At 40.5% G+C, this 13,782-nt stretch overlaps 1 protein-coding gene across 11 annotated transcripts in view; it reads right to left on the minus strand.

Annotated features, from left to right (window-relative positions):
* Positions 1–3,781: 3,781 nt before the first annotated feature.
* Positions 3,782–13,782, minus strand: part of NALCN (sodium leak channel, non-selective) — a 345,527-nt gene continuing 335,526 nt past the window's right edge. For 10 of the 11 annotated variants that reach the window (XM_078853491.1, XM_078853490.1, XM_078853486.1 and 7 more), the window contains 6 exons: positions 13,138–13,253; positions 9,746–9,903; positions 8,925–9,075; positions 5,969–6,118; positions 5,315–5,432; positions 3,782–4,056 (listed from right to left, as the gene is read on the minus strand). In XM_078853491.1, coding sequence (XP_078709617.1) covers positions 3,863–4,056; positions 5,315–5,432; positions 5,969–6,118; positions 8,925–9,075; positions 9,746–9,903; positions 13,138–13,253 — 887 coding nt within the window. In that variant the 3' untranslated portion in view covers positions 3,782–3,862. The remainder of the gene's footprint in view (positions 4,057–5,314; positions 5,433–5,968; positions 6,119–8,924; positions 9,076–9,745; positions 9,904–13,137; positions 13,254–13,782) is intronic. The other variant, XM_078853489.1, reaches the window with a different exon arrangement.

Raw genomic sequence — 13,782 nt, forward strand, 5'->3', positions numbered from 1 at the left:
AGACGAACATGGCTGCTACTCTGAAACTTTAAACACAGATCTATGCTGCTGGGGTTCCAAAAGTATTGTTACACCAAGCAAAGCTTTGCTGCTGCTTTTATGGTTAATAGCCATCCTTTTCTGAAGCAATGACAGGAGCAATGTGGATTATTGCAAATAAAAAATAGAGCAGGAAAGCTCATCCTGATTTTGTGTCCTCAGAATTTTTCTCCTACAAAGAAAACACCCCACCTGGAGTACAATTCTCCTCTGACTGCTCAGAAGCTGCGATGCTGATCTTCATAAGTAGCCATTAGCTAATATAACATCAATTTCAGGCCCTTTCAGAAGTTCTGAGGTGATATTTTTTGAGGGGAATCTGCCAATGAGAAAGTCCACCTGGTCCTCACTGACTAACCTCTTTCCCCTGCTAGGTGCTCCATTATTGAATGTGATGGCTCGCTCCTATTCTTTAGTTATATAAGGAGGTTTTTCACCTGGTTTCTGACATCCCTGAATGTTAACGACTGACATATATACATTTCCACATCTCTGTAATTGTATCTGATTTCTTACATCTGTAACAGCAAAACTACATAAGAACAGCCATACTGGGTCAGACCAAAGGTCCAGCTAGCCCAGTATCCTATCTTCTGACAGTGATCCATGCCAGGTGCCCCAGAGGGAATGAACAGAACAGGTAGTCATCAAGTGATCCATCCCATGTCGCCCAACTAGGGTACAGACAACTGGATTCTGGCTTTTGCATTGTGGCTAACTCTTAATCTGCTTGTTTTCCTTGGATAGGCTTTAAAATGTTTGTTTCAGGGTAAGTGAGGAGGCCTTGGCTCCTCCAGTGATGAAATAATATTGATATAATTATCCACTGCAGGATTTCTTCGCCCTTCATCAGAAACATCTAGAATACTGGACTGGATGGACCACTGCTCTGATCTGCTATGGAAATTGTTAGGACTTAAATGCTACCACTGCTATTCTGCATGCATTTTAAATAAAATTACATGCTACTATGCAGCCAAGTAATATATGAGATAAGCACATCAAATAGTGTTATAATGAAAGTTTCGGGGATGGATCTGGCTTAATGCAACTCACTTTTATTAACAGAGTACTGTAGGCAAGGACAAAATGTTTGCCAGATTTTTTTTTTTAAAAAGAAGACTCGCAGTAACAATGATTCAGAAAGTTTCTGCAGTTAAATATATTATTGAAAATCAAGATTATATCTTTTATAAATCCAGTATTTATCAGATTGTCTAATATACAAAAGCTGAACTTCAAACTGACACAAAAGAGAACACAAAATACTGGCCTTGTCAAATATGTTTTGTAATTTTCTTAAATGTTTAGTCATAGTCTACTTTATAAACAATAGAATGCACATATTTGGTTACTTTAAATCAACAATGTACGTAAATTTTGACTAGTTTTAAACTCAAATGTACCACAGAACAGAATGAATACACCAAGCACAAATGTGTATATTATGACTCTTCGAGACTATTATGTTTAAAAAATATCTGTTCAACAGCACACAGAGAAATGTTGGTAGATGCCATGAAAACTATATTTTATGGTCAAAACTGAGTTTGCATCACTGGTGAAGGCATCAGTGAAAACAATACTGTCTTCTGATCATTCTACATTACTGTTTTGGCCAGAAAACACTGTAGAACATTGACAATTACCAGTTTTTGAAAGAAAATGTTACGTGTGGAGCCATACATTAACTGTGAGCCTCTCACGAGATCTCACATCAGGCCATGTTAGAGCAACCTATCATTTCCATAGGAAACAATGGTAGTGGAAAAGGTCTCAGCTATACTACAAAAACAATTGTGTTTGGGGCCCAGCTACAAAGCCTACAACTGCCAGTGTGTATCTGAGGAAAGGGCACACAATCCCCAGCCCATATATTTTAACAACCGTATATTGTGGAACCTACAAGATATGTGCCATTCGTGCTGCTTTTGGTCGCTTTTCTTTCCCATCCCTGTATTTGTATAGCATCAATCTATATTGAAAACTCTGGGAAACTGATGGATTCTCTTTTACTTATCTCTCAAGTGGTTAGCATTCTTGGTACTACACAAAACAAACCACCATCACATGTTAAAACATGATTTCCAAGACTAAAAGGGACCAAACCACTTTTTAACCATGTTATAGAATCATGATACAGCCTTGGGTTTGTCAGACTGGAGCATGAGTGATAACATGGTTAAAACTTGATTCACTCCTATCTAGATTGGTAAAAGTGAACTGTATTTTAAAAGTCTCAGAGTTGTAAAGAGCACCCCAACTTGCTATTTTATATAACACATCTACTGCTTCCCCTCTATCCATTCGGCCAGTAACCCAGTCAAAGAAGTAAGTTAGGTTGGTTTTGCATAATTTGTTCTTGACAAATCCATGCTGGCTATTCCTTATCACCCTATTATCCTCGAGGCACTTACAAATTGATTGTTTAATAAATTGTTCTGGTATCTTTCCAGATATTGACTTTAGGATGACAGGTCTATAAATCCCCATGTCCTCTTTGTTTCCCTTTTTAAAGTCAGGTACTATATTTGGTCTTCTTCAGTCCTCTGGGGCCTCCATGAGTTCTCGAAGATAATGATTGATAATGGTTCCAAGATTGCTTCAGCTAGTTTCTTAAGTACCTTAGGACTAATTTAATTTGGCCCTGCTAACTTGAATATATCTAACTTATCTAAATATTTTTTAACCTGTACTTTTCCTATTTTGCTTTGTGTTCCTTCCCCCCTTGTTAGAATATTAACTGCATTAAGTATCTGGTCACCATTAATCTTTTTAGTGAAGACTGAAGCGTAATAGGCATTAAACATCTCAGCCTTCTTGATATCATCAGCTCTCCTTCCTCACTATGTAGAGGACCTACACTTTCCTATGTCTTTCTCATGCTCCTAATGTATTTAAAGAACCTCTTCTTATGGCTGCTTATGTCCCTTACTAGGTGTAACTCATTTTATGCTTTGGCTTTCTGATTTTGTCCCTATATGGTTTTGCAATTCTTTTGTACTCCTCTTTAGCAATCCATCCAAGTTTCCACTTTATGTCGGATTTGTTTTTGTTTTCAGGTCATTAATGAAACATACCATGTGTAAATGTTTTTGCAAATTCTTAAATCATGTCATTTTTTGGCTGATTTCTTATGAAAATTGAACTCTTTACATAATTAACCAGAAGAAAAAAATACAATTTTTAAAAGCCAATCCATCATTTTCTGATTTTAAAATCAGCTATATTGTATTTGCATATTTAAGAAAATTACAAGAAAAAGACTAGACTTGAAATTCAGAATCTGTACTTTGTAAAAATACTGTGCCTTACCATGAACTCAGTGCTGACCTTTTTTAGGTCATTCATGAATAATAAAATCTTTCTGGAGAAATATTACTAGAATAGAACTGAGAGAAAATAAAAAGAAAATAAATGCTGTACTGTACAGTAATGTGCTGGCCATTTTCAGGTATGGTACAGGATGAAAAAATGCAGAAGTATATACCTGAATACAAATTTTTTGTTACAGCTACAGAATGTATGAAATCTTTCAATGCTCCATCTATGCTAAAGACAATAGAGACTCTGTGGCGTCATCAATACTGCCATAATATAGAGTCTTCCTAACATACAGTAATCATAATAGAGCTGAAATCGAACATACAGGTCTGTATTATGTTTTACATGGCAAAAGGATAAGCAGTTGAAAAATCCTATGACATTCATTTTAAATAAATCATATATCAATTATATCTCATTCAATTCAAACCCCAAGAAAATTGTTTTTATTTGAAATGGCTGTTGTTGCAATATGACTTAAGTTAGCCTCTTTTCTTGGTCAGATGTCAAGAAGATCCTCCCCACTCTCATCACTCTCCACAGTTAGTTGTCTTGTCCACCATTTCTTCACTTCTGATCCACAAGAAGCAGCATCTGACATAGGATTCATCTTGCATACAACAGATTTCATAGTTGTACGACCACCAAACCGCAGATTGACTGAAGACACTGAATGGCTGATTGGTTTGGGGGCTAGGAAATTAAATGGAAAACTACTTATTAGAGTACACATGCTTATTGAACTATTAAGTCGTAGAGCTTTTCTATATGAGAGATTTGGCACCAGTTTAAATAGACTGATTTAAAATAGATCTAGTTAAACTGGTGCAAACCCCCAATGTAGATGCACTGTGGGTTTGATCTTGCAAGGTGCTGAACACTCGGCCCTGATCCATCAAATCCTGGCCTTGACTTTATGTAGGTCAATGATCACATTGATTTCAATGGACTACTCATGATCTGAAAGTTAAACACATGCTTAAGAGCTTTAGTGGATTGGGGCCAGTGTGCTCAGCACTCTGCAAGATTTAACACTTGCTTGAATTAGTTTATCTTGTGCCATTAAATTACTGATCTAAGCTCAACCAGTGTATGCTAGTATATGCACATATGACTGACGTGCATCTTAAACAGAGGAATGGAGGAAGAAGGGCTAATGTGCCTCCTTCACATAAAATGATCCCAATACCATGCATGCACATAGGCCTGGGGCCCTATCCCCTTGAGTTGGTCAGCAGAGCTGGCCTGGCATGGGGATTGTGCACTTTTAAAGAGAGAAGAGGCACGATGGTAGCGTGTGCTTCTTTCGGCGCCTCCTACTCAATCCGCCCACCCACCCACCCAGCATGAGCATTGGCTTAAAAGACACTACCTGGCGCTTATTTTCTATTGTGATGTAGTCATTGTGATGACAACTTAAGCGTGCTTCCTGTTTATGAGTAAATAAACCTATCCAGGGCTGATTAAGCAGCTAGACAGAAGGCCAAGGAGTTTATCAATCCAGGATATGGTTAGTACCGAGGTGGAAGAGAGCATCACAAGCTGCTACAGTTATAATGAAATGTTTAATTAAGCTACTGTTATTTCATTTTATGTATTTCAATAGCACCCAAAATGTGCTAGATGCTGTACAGGAAGGCACAACTCCAGCATACCAATCAAGTGGTCAGGGTGGTGACTGATCACATCTTCATAATGTCATATTTTTAAAATCTTGAGGGCGCGGAGGGACAGTTTCCTCTTAGAAGGCTCGGAGGGCAAACCACTCCAAAGTGGGTAGGGCAGGGCAAAGAGGAGGAAGGACCATGGACCAGCTTCCCCTCCCCTCTGCATTTTCTCCATCTGGGGCCTGTGTGTAGACAGTCTGACCCTTTTAAAACAGCCTCTTATCAAGCTGCATTCCAAGGGGTGCTTTGGTATTTATATATTTTATTTTATGGTTTTCACTTACCTGATGGCAAACGCCATTGTCCGAATTTCCGTTGAGGCTTCCCACCATCTGTAGAGTCCTGCCGATACCCGCCCCTGTCAGAAAGCGTTGGACTAAGGAGCTGCTGCTGGCTACTTGTCTGAATGGAGCAAAACTAAAATTCAGTGACCTTCATTATGGCTGCCTATGGCATGGCCATGCCATTGTAACAAACACTTTGAAAGGTCTCTATTTCCCAGCCTACTAAAGAAACATGCGCTCACTTTACACTTTTATTTTTTTCCCTGCAGTCTGTTTTCTGGTTCCTTACTGCCCCCCACTCCCCCGCCCCCCAAGTCTACAAATTAACAGAAAAAATAATTGGGCTGGAGCGTATGATAAAATTCCACAGAAGTGCTCATGGGGGTAGGAAAGCTTTCTCAGGATCCCATGGGGGAGCCCCCCTCTCCCATGTTGCATACCTCCCTGGATATAGAATCCAGGTCTTCTGATTCCCTGTCCAGTGCCCCTTAGACCATGCTGCATTTATAACCGAATGTCAACGTTTTAAACATACGCTGTTTTAATTTTTTTCAATAAAAATGATATTAAAAACATTAAAAAGAATTTTGCTGTGACAAGCTCAAGTATAATTCTTGATTAGTATCAACAACAATAATTTGCATACGCCTGTACCTCTGGCTGTGCATTGTTATCTTGATTATTAGCATTCATATCTTCACTTGGCTGTGTTGTCTCAATGCTGGGTGGATTCAGAAATCGGCTCAATTCCTGCTGTTGACTCTCTCGTAGACTATGGATAATGCTACATGACTGCTGCTGTTTCTATCAAAATATATTTATGTCACCAAAAGGAAAAAAGAAACTTCCCTCTCAAAGACTTTTGTTCCTTGATTTTTTAAATTTTTAAAAAATCCCTCTAAATACTGAATACTTCTAACAATGTTGAGTGGCTGGTATGGATTCCAAATTGTTCCATGTTTTCTGTAAATCTACATAGACCCCCCCCATCTTCACTATTTAAATATAGAGAAATCTGTCTCTGAAATCTACGGGCTTGAGATGTAGGAATTACTCGGTGAAATCTATGTTCTGTGGCATGCAGGGGCTCAGACTAATTGATCAGACTTGTGCCTTTTGGACTTAAAATATATCTATGCCGTAAGAGACCACCCAAAGAGCCAGCAAAAACAAAACTCTGACTTACTAGCAATGATCTTTATGGGGTTGATCAGAAGCCCGTTGAAGGCAATGGAAAGAATCCCATTGATTTCAATGGGCTTTGGATCTGGCCCCAAATAAGGGTGAATAAAATGATCACGGAAGCCTTAGGAATATTTTACAGTGTGAATTTTTTGTTGGAAGTTATTATTGTAACAGTGCCAAAAATCTGCTGGGTTCTTTATAGTACCAACAGAAAAATGTAGCCTCTGCACTAAAATCTTACAATCTAATTTAGTTTTAAATTAAAATAAATGGTCCTTGGAGAAGGCTTCATTGTGCTGTATGGTTTTAACATGCCACTTGCTTGATAATTAATAAGCCAATTTGAAAATATATAAAAAGCTTATATTAAAAAATATTTTGCAATTCTACTGAAGTTAGTAAAAGGTTCATGTAACAGGTAATGGTCTGATTCATATTGTAAAAGTGAAATGCAAAATTTACTTTTATAGATTGTAATTCAATATGATAATGAATTGAGCAATTAGGCTGAACAAAATCAAAACTGAGAGATAAGATTAATTTAACAACAGCTACAACTGGAGTTGGGACAAAAATAGAAAAATTAGTCTGAAAAGGAACCATTTATCTGAATATCCCTGGGAATTTGTTGTTTCAGATAAAATGAAAGCTGTATATCGGGTTTTGGTTATACAAAATTACAAAGGAGCAAGAGGCAGAGTCTACAATTCCCTGGTGTACTCAAATCACAAAATTTTCACGGCAACATTACAGATTGTCATGGGGAACTTTCCTACTATAATTTTGGCCAAGGTCCTTTTTTTTTTTGCCAAAAAACCCGGGACTAACTCAGTGGCAAGATTATGACTAGTCCAAACGTTCTAAGCATTCTGGGCCTGATTTTCACAATGACAGAAACCCAGGGCTTTATATACAGGGATGGATACAGGAGGGCCAGGGAGCAGTGGGAGAGTGCTAGAGGGGAAATACATAAGCTCAAGGCTAATGAAGGTGTGGTTCCCAGTAGTCAATTAAGGCCCTGTTAGGAACCTAATAAAACCCCCTCCATCAGGCAGACAGAGGAGGAGGAGGAAGAAGGACTGGAGCTTGGAGGTATGGTGAGAAATCTGGAAGACCTCAGCTTTGAAGTAAGGGAGACCCTGCCCAGCAGGACAGGGAGACTCCCTTCCCCCCAGCACCTAAGGACCAAGGGTAACCCCACCTAAGGGGGAACGAGGGTGAGAAACCCACTGGGGTTGAGAGGGGCTGGGACTCAGAGCAAGGAGCAAACCCAGACTCCTCCCCCGCTTCCCTCCTCTACCCCCTTCCCAGGCTAGTAGCGGGGCCCTCGGCACCCAAGAGCAGGGGCAAAGGGTGGCATCTTAGCTTCCCGCCAAGAAAAGCGCAGGACCCACCAGACTAAAATCAGCCATCTTGCCACAGTACCTAATTTACACATGCACATAGATACATGTTTGTGCGTTGAAATATACAAACTGGCCTTTTGTGTATGTAAATAACGTATTTTCACACAGTCTCTGTAATGGTACATGCAAATTAGGCTTCAGAATATACACTACATTTGGGTCTTCTTTGCGGATTGTCGTACCACTCTCATTGGGGGGGATCTCTTTGGCAGTGATGGAGACCCTTGGCTGGTGGTAGGGGCAGCTAACACGATGATCTTCCGCCTGAATAGCTATCCAAGATGGAGTGGCAGTGGCAATGAAAATATCAGCAGTACAAATGCCAGAAACTAGCACTCTCTTTAACCTCTAGCAGGTTGTTTAGAAGAGTCCACAATCCTGCACCATTGAAGATGGTAGGCATTTTGCTATTAACTTCAATGAGAGCAAGGCTGCGCCCCACAAAGACCTTTCCCTAAACAATGTATCCCTTGCTTTATTCATTTGGCCTTGTCTGCTGCAGAGCAGGTCACACAGGTTTCCTGCTGTGTAAGGAAAGGGGATTTGTTGGCAGGAAAACAGGTTTTGCCTGCAAACTTTGTGGAGGTTACTGATTCTGTGAATGTAATTGTCTGTACTACGAAGACTATACCGGCATAGCTAGGTCAGCATAGATATGCTGGCATAACCCCGTAGTGCAGACACAGCCTATACCAATGGAAGGAGGTTTCCCATTCGCGTCAGACCACCGCCTCCTCAAAGGAAGTTAGCTACACTGATGGCAGCATTTTTTTCTTGACATAGTTGCATCTACACGAGGGATTTGACTGGCATAGCTATGTCGGTCTGGGCTGTGTTTTTTTTCACGCCCCTGGCCTACGTCAACCTAACTTGTAAGTGTAGCCCAAGCCTGATTTTTCCACGGATACATATTTTCCCCACATAGCTTGTAATGATGGCTACAGAGTAAACGAGGCAAAGTGAGAGGAAACTGACTGGTTCAGTTCACTGAAAGCACTCGCTGTTTTCGCTTCACTTACTGCTCTGATACGCTTTAAGCATTTCTTCAGCCACATGCGTATGGTTTGTTTGGCCACTTCTTCTTCTATCGTGTACTCTAGTTGTTCCCTGGCAAGAAGCTCTTCCAGTTGAAGACTTTTCCGGATATCAACAGACCTGTATGACAGCATGCTAGAAGAAACACACAAATAAACAGTATTTTTAAAAAGCCAATGTACTTACCTATATCATCATTAACAGTGTTACACTTTTAAAATCTCAATGCAAAAATGTCAAACGTCGGCACCCACAGTAAATTTATAGAGCTAGCTAAATAAAGATGAAGGGAAGATCTACTGGTGCTCAGCACAACTGAAAATCAAGCCACCTATATTTAGGTGCCCAAATATGGATTCAGGTGCTTAACTTGAGGCACCCATGTTTGAAAATTCAGTTTCTTTCCCCTGTTTATGCTGCCTGTTTACCTTTTTGCATTTTTTCTCATCTGGGACAATGTAATTATTGGAGGAGACTGAGTTTCACTTTTGGTTACAGTCAATTTTACTGTCAGGTTTTCACCTGTGCATTGTTTGGATTTACAAACACAGCAAGGGAATGTTAATTTAAAAACAATTGTTTCAAGTGGGAATTTAGAAAGCTCATGAAGACATTTCTCTAGGACTTAGATTTTCTACTGTAAAAATTAATTTAGGGGAAAACTCTAATATTTGGTTTAAATTTAAGCAGAGAGTACCGCTTTGACACAAGCTTGTATCCCCAACTCATTTTTTCAGTCTTATGTATAACATTTTGTCTGCAGAGAAACATGTTACAACAAACATAAAGGAAAAGCCCACCATACCTCAATACGTCATGGAAAGTGACATCTCCACCATTATGCAGCCTCTCCATTTCATAGCACATGTGCTTGAACAAAAGTTTGTCCTTGTCCAGATCTACCTCCAACCTCCCACGCAGCAACCTCAGCAGAAACTTCACACGGAAGGTAGGGATTACCCCCTAGGTAAGATTGCATCATAGCTGGTTAATTATGGCTACCTTATAAATAAGTCAGAGGCTCTATTTGATGCTGTTTCTCTAAAGTGACACAGATGCTATTTCTCCAAAGACCCTTGGGGTATGTCTACACTGCAGCTAGGAGTGTGTCTCCCAGCCCAGGCAGACAGACTAATGCTAGCTTGGCTCGAGCTAGCACGCTAAAAACAGCAGGGTGGAGGTTGCGGCTCCGGTAGAGACTCGGGCTAGCTATCTGAGCACAGGACCACGAAGTTGGGTGGGCTTCAGAGCCTGAGCTGCAGTGTGAACAGCAGTGCCCACACTGCTAGCTTGAGCCCTGTTAGGGCGAGTCTGTCTAACCAGGTGGGGATGCTCGTTCCCAGCTGCGGTGTAGAGGTACCCTTTGACTTACATGGGGCCAGGATTGTACCAAGGGCAGTGCAACTGAACAATGCACACATAAAGGGGCTTATCTTCAGCTGGTGTAACTTAGCAATAGCTCCATTGAAGTCAGTGGACTATCCTGATTCAAACAAGCTGAGGATCTGGCCCATATATTTTGCCATTCATTTGTAATGGGAATTGCATATCCAAACAGGTGGCTTTGAACATCAGCCCTGACATTTTTATTTCCTGAGAATTAAACCTTTGGCCTAGAGTCATTTATTAGGAATAAAGTCAGCTAGATTTCTAAACATTCACAGGTGTGTGCCACTATGCCTGTTATGCAGCTGCCCCATCATGTGTGTATACAGCGGTTTATAAGTAGTATGGCCTCTTGCTTTTCCATGAGCTTCTACTCCAAGATGTAACCAACATACAAACTTCTTGAGGTGTTTGTGGCAACTATTTTGAGACTGGTTGTTGATAAAGAACTAGGAGTGAAAACATTTTCTCCAAAATTTGCAGAATCAAATAGTTCTCTTTGAACATTATGTTCTGTAACTTTTTTATTATGGGAAGGGATGTAAGTCCTTTGTTATACAAGGTCCCACATCACAACACTCTCTTCTCAGCCCTAGGATGTAGCACTATGAGCCCTGCCAGCCCTGCAAACACAGGACAAGGACTTCAATCCCCACACAGCAATCTGCTGCCACTAGTCCAGTGGTGGGAAACCTGCGGCTGCAGGAAGCCGCGGGCCACAGGGACGTGCTGGCCACCACTTCCCGCAGCTCCTGTTGGCTGGGAATGGTGAACTGTGGCCAGTGGGAGCTATTGGGGGCCATGCCTGCAGATGGTCAATATCAGCAAAATGTCTCACGGCCCGCAATCAGATTACCCTGATAGGCCGCAGGTTACCCATGACCACACTAGACCATCAGCTGATCTCAGCACACTGTAGTTCATATTCAAAATTGTTTGAAGTAATTCAGTGATGGGATAAGTGAACCATTCATAGTTTAATTCCTGTTGGTACCCAAACCTCTAAGTTGTTCCCATACCCAGGCCCTCTCTCTTTTTCAGCTGGGCCATTCTGAAGATAGGAAATGTAACTATGTGTATCTCTGACCCTAGGTTGAGGGGACAACTCCTGTGCTGCCTGGAGGGAAAGGACTATGACCCAAAGCCTGTAAAGACCTATACACATGCTTAACTTTACTACTGAATGTAGTCCCTGGGAGCAAAGTTAAGCATGCACATATGTGTTTCAAGGATCAGGGCCTATGTGAAATGCAACATCTCATGTTCATTGTTCTTTTGTGAACCTGGGTTGATGTTAAAAAAAAAGAAATCACAAAATCCTCCTGTGATGTTGCACCCTATAATGCTTTATAGAAATATACTTATGAATGTAAATATGACATAACTGTTTTATGCTATATATGCCATGTAACATATCTTTGCAAAGGTTATATTCTACTGAATGTATTCATCCTATTCGTATGCATGTATAATTTTTATATCTGAGGTTATGAGCATTGGCTCTATGCTTGTATTTAAAGTGTTTGCTGTAGAAAGCACCTAAGGCAGATTTGGTCAACATAGTGTGAAGGGGTTATTCAAGTAATTGGGAGTACTTGGCCAGCAATGGACCTTAATAGACGTTAATCCACTTCTGAGCTTTCCTGGGAACGGTTGGGCTAACATGGCGTCGGCCTGTAAAGAACTGAATCATGCATGGACATGTGACTTGCCCATGTGACTCCAGAACTCCACCTTGTAGCTATAATTCTACACAGGGGGAGAGAGGGGTTTCCACACACAAGAGGGAGGCTATAGAAGCCCCTGGGAAACCCCTCCATTTTGTCTTCGGCTGGCTCAAGAGATAGCCGGTCCACCCCAAAGGATGCCTGAAAGAAATTGGAACAATGGACAGTAACTACAGGGGTGTGAGTGATTGCTGGATCCAGACTAGCAGGAGGCTGGTTTATCAAAGAAGCTTATTGGAACATCTCTGAGGGTGAGATTTACCTGCATTTAGTTTCCTACAGTATTAGGCTTAGACTTGCGTGTTTTATTTTATTTTGTTTGTTAATTTACTTTGTTCTGTCTGTTATTACTTGGAACCACTTAAATCCTACTTTTTGTATTTAATAAAATCACTTTTTACTTATTAATTAACCCAGAGTATGTATTAATACCGGGGGGAGAGAGGGAAGGCAAACAGCTGTGCATCTCTCTCTCTAAGTGTTGTAGAGGGCAAAGAATTTATGAGTTTACCCTGTATAAGCTTTATATAGGGTAAAACGGATTTATTTGAGGTTTGGACCCCATTTGGAGCTGGGTATCTGAGTGCTGGAGATAGGAACACTTCTTAAGCTGTTTTCAGTTAAGCCTGCAGCTTGTGCAGGTCGTAGTTCAGACTTGGATCCGTGTTTGCAGCAGGCAAGTGTACCTGGCTCAAACAAGGCAAGGTACTGACATCCCAAGCTGCCAGGGAAAATGGGCTCAGAGATAGTCTAGGCACATCAGGTGGCAGTCCCAAAGGGGTTTCTGTGATCCAACCCATCACACCCTCTATACCAAACTCACTCTGACTCTAGATGGGTTTGAGGCTCAGTGGGTTAGCACAGCCCACTGTCTGTTTTCCTAGTAATACATTTTTTGAGGAAACAATGCAGCAGATTTACTTAGCTCATAAGTTCTTTGGGGGCAGGGACTGTCTTTTTGTTGTGAGTTTGTACAATGTCTAACAGAATGGGGTCCTGGTCCACAACTGTGGATATTAGGCATTATGGTAAAACAAATAATAATAAAAGTACCGAGTGCAGTGCTTATTGTCAAGAATCTTACCTCTCTTTTGTCATCAACCATATTCCATATAATCTGAAAATGTCTAAGATCATTGTAGCTTAAAAGTTGGTCTTCTTCAGTGGAGTAAAACAATGAGAAATTCTCCACAATGATCGCTACAAAACACATAAATTAAACATAGTATAAGACTAGCCTGTCAGTACTTTCCAACAGTTATACATTACTTAGAGATAATGTATTTCAGCATGAACTGAATTTTCACATGTGGCTGTAACAGCAGCAACCTATGGGCAACCCTGGTGCTAATGCACCCCCATATTGTGTCTTTTTGTTGTGCTCAAATTTGAAAATTTGGTCCTTAAATCTTAAATAGGGGCCTAATCTAATGCCCACTAAATTCAACTGGAAGATTCTCATTTGCTTCAGTGGGAGTTGGAATATCAGGCCTATAAAATATAAACTGGAGAGTAGACTAGCTCTGGAAAAATGATTTCCTTTGTACAGCTCTCATCTACGTTTTCATTTTCAGACCTCATCAAAAGACATTTTCGTATTTAGCGTTAACAGCCAGCAATTTAAAATAAAGGTTAGAAACATGCAACATACCAGCCAAGTATCTGAAAACATCAGACCATTATAACATTAACTTGAGGGCATTTAACAATTTCTTTTTATTGAGAGAGT

The sequence above is a fragment of the Lepidochelys kempii genome, chromosome 1 (assembly GCF_965140285.1).
Source record: "Lepidochelys kempii isolate rLepKem1 chromosome 1, rLepKem1.hap1, whole genome shotgun sequence".
In the NCBI taxonomy this organism is placed as follows: domain Eukaryota; kingdom Metazoa; phylum Chordata; order Testudines; family Cheloniidae; genus Lepidochelys; species Lepidochelys kempii.